General features: G+C 54.2%; 1 protein-coding gene across 1 annotated transcript; it reads right to left on the bottom strand.

Annotated features, from left to right (window-relative positions):
• Positions 1–70: 70 nt before the first annotated feature.
• Positions 71–4074, bottom strand: MOB1A (MOB kinase activator 1A). The gene is made up of 5 exons (XM_018084710.3): positions 4017–4074; positions 3161–3254; positions 1371–1504; positions 1130–1293; positions 71–615 (listed from the first exon to the last, which is right to left on the bottom strand). Exons 1-5 carry the CDS (start codon positions 4060–4062, stop codon positions 538–540), a joined length of 516 nt encoding a protein of 171 aa, XP_017940199.3. The 5' UTR covers positions 4063–4074; the 3' UTR covers positions 71–537.
• Between the last annotated feature and the right edge of the window lie 6 nt (positions 4075–4080).

The raw sequence follows: 4080 nt of genomic DNA on the forward strand, positions 1-4080 counted from the left end.
GGGAAGAAGAGGAGGAGACCCCCCCTCTTCCTCTGAAAGAAGAGCAGGAAGAAACTTTATTATTGCCTTGCCACACAGGAGGGTCCCTCGTGTCCCCCCCCATCCATGGGACACCCCAGGGCTGCTCCTCCCTCCCAGGGACAGGGACACCCCCCTGGGACCAGGCACTTCTTTCCCCCCCTCGGTGCTGCTGCCAAGGGGAGCTTTAAGGCTCTGGGCCAAAGTGCACCTCTTATCCTAAAAAAAGCACTTCCAAAAATAAGCTGAGCCACTCTCAGCCCCGGCCAGGCGGCTGCAGAGCCCAGAGGGAAACTCTGGGAGCAGGAAGCAGCTGTGCAGGACTTGGAATGTCACCCTGTGAGGGCCAAAACCTGCTCCACCTTCACCCAGCCCACAGCTGTGGGGCAGAGGAGCCCAGTGGGGGCTGCACAGCAGGAGTGGAGCCACTTGGTGTGCCCAGCATTCCTGGAGCCAAGCGCTGAGGTGGCTGAAGAAGAAGCAGAAAGGAGAGGCCAGAAGGGTCCCCCCAGGAATGTTTTATCTGTCCTTGGAGCCCAGCTTCTCAATCAGTTCCTGCAGAGGAGCCAATTCCCTCCTGTCAATCAGGTTGAACTCCTGGCAAGGGAAAAGAGACAAAAATTAAAGGCAGCTCTCAAAGAGCTGCTGGAGAACGTGGCTGGTCACCCTGGAAGGCACCGTGTGGCAGCTCCTGGGAGAACCGCAGAGGAGCAGCCACCTCTCCCTGTTCTCTGTGGAGAAATCCAAGTGTTCAGGGCAACAAAACTTCTGCCACGTTGCTGTGCACAGAACAGGAAAAAAAAGGCACTGGTGCTGCTACTTTTGAGTCGATTCTTAAGCTGCAAACTCCCCCAGGTTCTGTGCTAAGCCTGGGTTTCTTGCTGCAGGTTGATAAGTGAAACCTGAGAGGGAAACTCAAGCATTCACAGCCAACTCAGCCCCACTTCCTGGAAAAAAACCCCACAAAAAGCCCAAGCCACAGACAGCACAGCTGGGTACAGAGGGGGGCTGGGTGTTATCTCCCAGCACACACCACAGCTGCTCAGCTGCAGGGAAGGGCTGAAAATCCAGCTCCCTTTAATGGGGAACAAGAAAGCCCTTCCCAGCTCACCTGCACGAAGAAGATGAAGTGCTTGAAGGAGGTGTTGAGATGGGCCTCCTCCTGCAGCCGGATCACCGAGTCGAAGTGCTGGTGGTAGATGTGGGCGTAGACACGGAAGAGCCGCTTCAGGATCGTCTTGGCCACCGACATGAAGTTCTTGGGAAAGGGGACACCTGGAACGCACAGACACCCAGGGATGAGGCTGTGCTTGCTCAGGAGGTGCCATCCTGTGTCACACAGCACCACTCACCGATCTTGGAGGGAAAGAGGGTCTCGTCGTCCAGCTGGTCCTGCACCCACGTCATCAGGTAGTCGATGTATTTGGGCGCCGAGCACTTGATGGGCTTCTTGATGTTGGTGCCGTCGGCCCAGTGGTACTCGTACCTGGGGCAGGGGACAGGGTCTGTGCTCCCACAGGGAAAAGGGCATTTTCAGGCCCTGTGACCTCCTCCTTACCTCAGGAAGGGGCCACACTGGTACCCTGGGGAGCAAGAGCAGTGCCTGGCCTGTTTGAGTTTGTCAAGCCCAACATGATGGGATTGACCACTCCAGGGCTTCACCCTCCAAAATCACAGGATATGCTGTGTTGGATCCCATCAGGATCAGAGTCCAGCTCCTGGCCCTGCACAGACACCCCAACAATTCCATCCTGTCCCTCAGAGCATTGTCTGAACAACCCTGGAGCTCTGGCAGCCTTGGGGCCGTGACCAAACCCTGGGGAGCCTGGGCAGTGCCAACCACCCTGTGGGGGAAGAACCTTTCCCTGAGATCCAACCTGAGCCTGCCCTGACACAGCTCCAGCTGTTCCAGGGTCCTGTCCCTGCTCACAGAGAGCAGAGATCAGAGCTGCCCCTCCACTGCCCCTCTGGATGTTAAAAATGAGCCTCAACTTCACGGCAACCTCCTCTGACATCATAATTTCCTTAAAACAACCCAAAAACTGCCCAAAAGGAAGCCCAGGGCCATCACCCACCATCTGGATAAATTCCCCTCTAGCTTCCAGACGCCCTCCAGGAATTTGGCACTCACACAAGACTTTTGTGACAGACTATCCCAGGAGCTGGGAGCCTCAGATCCAGTCCCCACATGTGCTCATCACTCCCAGGGCCCCTCCAAGCCAGGGCAGACATGGACTGACAGCACACAACCCACTTTCTCCGAGATCTTCCACAAAATCCCTCAAAAGCAGGAACACCCCCCCACGTTTCGACTGTCACCTCTTGCTCTACAAGTGAAAACAGTGCCCTTCAAACATTTCCTGTTGTCACAGGAAATGGCCCCAAAAATAGAGGCAGGAAGTGGCAGTGCTGGGGAGGAAAGCAAGGCAGGATGTTCCAGGGCACCTGCAAGTGCTGCCCAAAGCTGGGCTTAAAAACTGAGAGCCCTGAGCAACCTTACAGAGAAGATTCCCAGCTGGAGCTTTGCCTTGGTAAAATATGAGTGCAGAGCCAACAGTTGGTGTTCTCCCTGCAGGATTCACCCCTAAAACCAATGAGGTGGCCCCAAAATGTTCCTTCACTATCTTCTTTCCACCTTCCACAATGCCCTGACCTTCTCCTACGCAGCAGTAACACCTTGTCAGGAGGCTGCAAGTGTCTCCTGAGAACCACAGCCCTGGGGATGTCCAAGGCCAGGCTGGAGCAACCTGGGCTAGTGGAAGGTGTCCCTGCCCATGGCAGGGGGTGGCACTGGATGGGCTTTAAGGTCCCTTCCAACCTAAACCATTCCATGATTCTCTACAACTTTGACAACAAGACCAGACTCTTCCAGTTGAGTTGGATCTCTCATTTTCTTTAAAACCAACTTTTCCAATCTCTTCAGCTTCCAGACATAAGGGCCTGATGGACAGGGAAAAGAGACCCCAGAGGGTGTGACCACAAGCAGGTGAACACCACGAAAAGAGAGCAGTGCTGGGCCTTGAGCCCATGGGGACACATCCCATCCTCTTTTTAGCTTCTTTCTCCACACTGCTGAGTGATCTGTGCACTCACCTGGGTCCCCCCAGAGAAATGTGGCCCCAGCCCCCAGCAGAGCCCTCACCTGGGCCCTGCAGACATGACAGGGCAGCTGCTCTCTGTGCAGAATTCTGTGATGGTCCCGTACAACATGTTGATTTGGTTGAAGAAATCCACAGCTGGGAAGGAAAGGCATCAAGGTGACTCAAAGTGTGAGCACAAAATGTTCTCTGAGGATCCCTGTGCACCCAAAAAACCCTTCGAAGAACCAAACATCCCCTTCCATGTGATGTCACCTGGCTCAGGACTTTGAAACAGTTCAACCATCCAGGAACTGGAATTTCTCTGTCAATTTTTCACTGCCTGGCTCATTTCCCACCTGACTTGCACAGCACGAAGCTCCACTTAGCATTCCCTATCCTTGGAAATAACAGCTTTGGGTTCCAGGCTCCCCAAAACCCTGACTGATCTAAAAAACAGGAGAGACTTCCCTTAGGCTGAACTCTCCCTGCTCTCCTTCAAAACTGCTTTTTCCTCCTCTAAACCCCAAAGAAACAAAGTTCAAGGCCACGGGGAGCAGCTGCTAAAAGCAAACTGAACCTGTAGGCTCTGAAAACAGAAACCAAGAAAGGAGCTCTCCAAAGCTGGAGTTCAGTGGAAATACTCCACTTCCTCCCTGGATTATTTGGTGCAGCTTTTGCAGACAACAACAGGAACTTTCTAACACCAAAAATAACCCTTCACAAACCCCAGCCACCTCTGAGAGTCTGAGCTGGTGAAAACCCCCCCAAAACCACGGCAGGGCAGGTTTGTCTCTTCCTTTTTTCCACTGAGATTTGCTTTCCTTTTATTCCACCTCAGCAGAGTCGCCTGGGGAACTCCCAGGCTTGTGCAGGGATAAGCCCCGAGGTGTTGGGGTTCTCCCCCCTCAGAGGACTCACTGTTGACAGCAATCCACTCGTTGAGGTCCTCCCCCTCGGGCAGCATGACGGCCTGGCGCAGGTT

The sequence above is a fragment of the Manacus vitellinus genome, unplaced genomic scaffold, assembly GCF_001715985.3.
Source record: "Manacus vitellinus isolate BGI_N305 unplaced genomic scaffold, ASM171598v3 scaffold_74_pilon, whole genome shotgun sequence".
NCBI classification, from domain to species: Eukaryota; Metazoa; Chordata; class Aves; order Passeriformes; family Pipridae; genus Manacus; species Manacus vitellinus.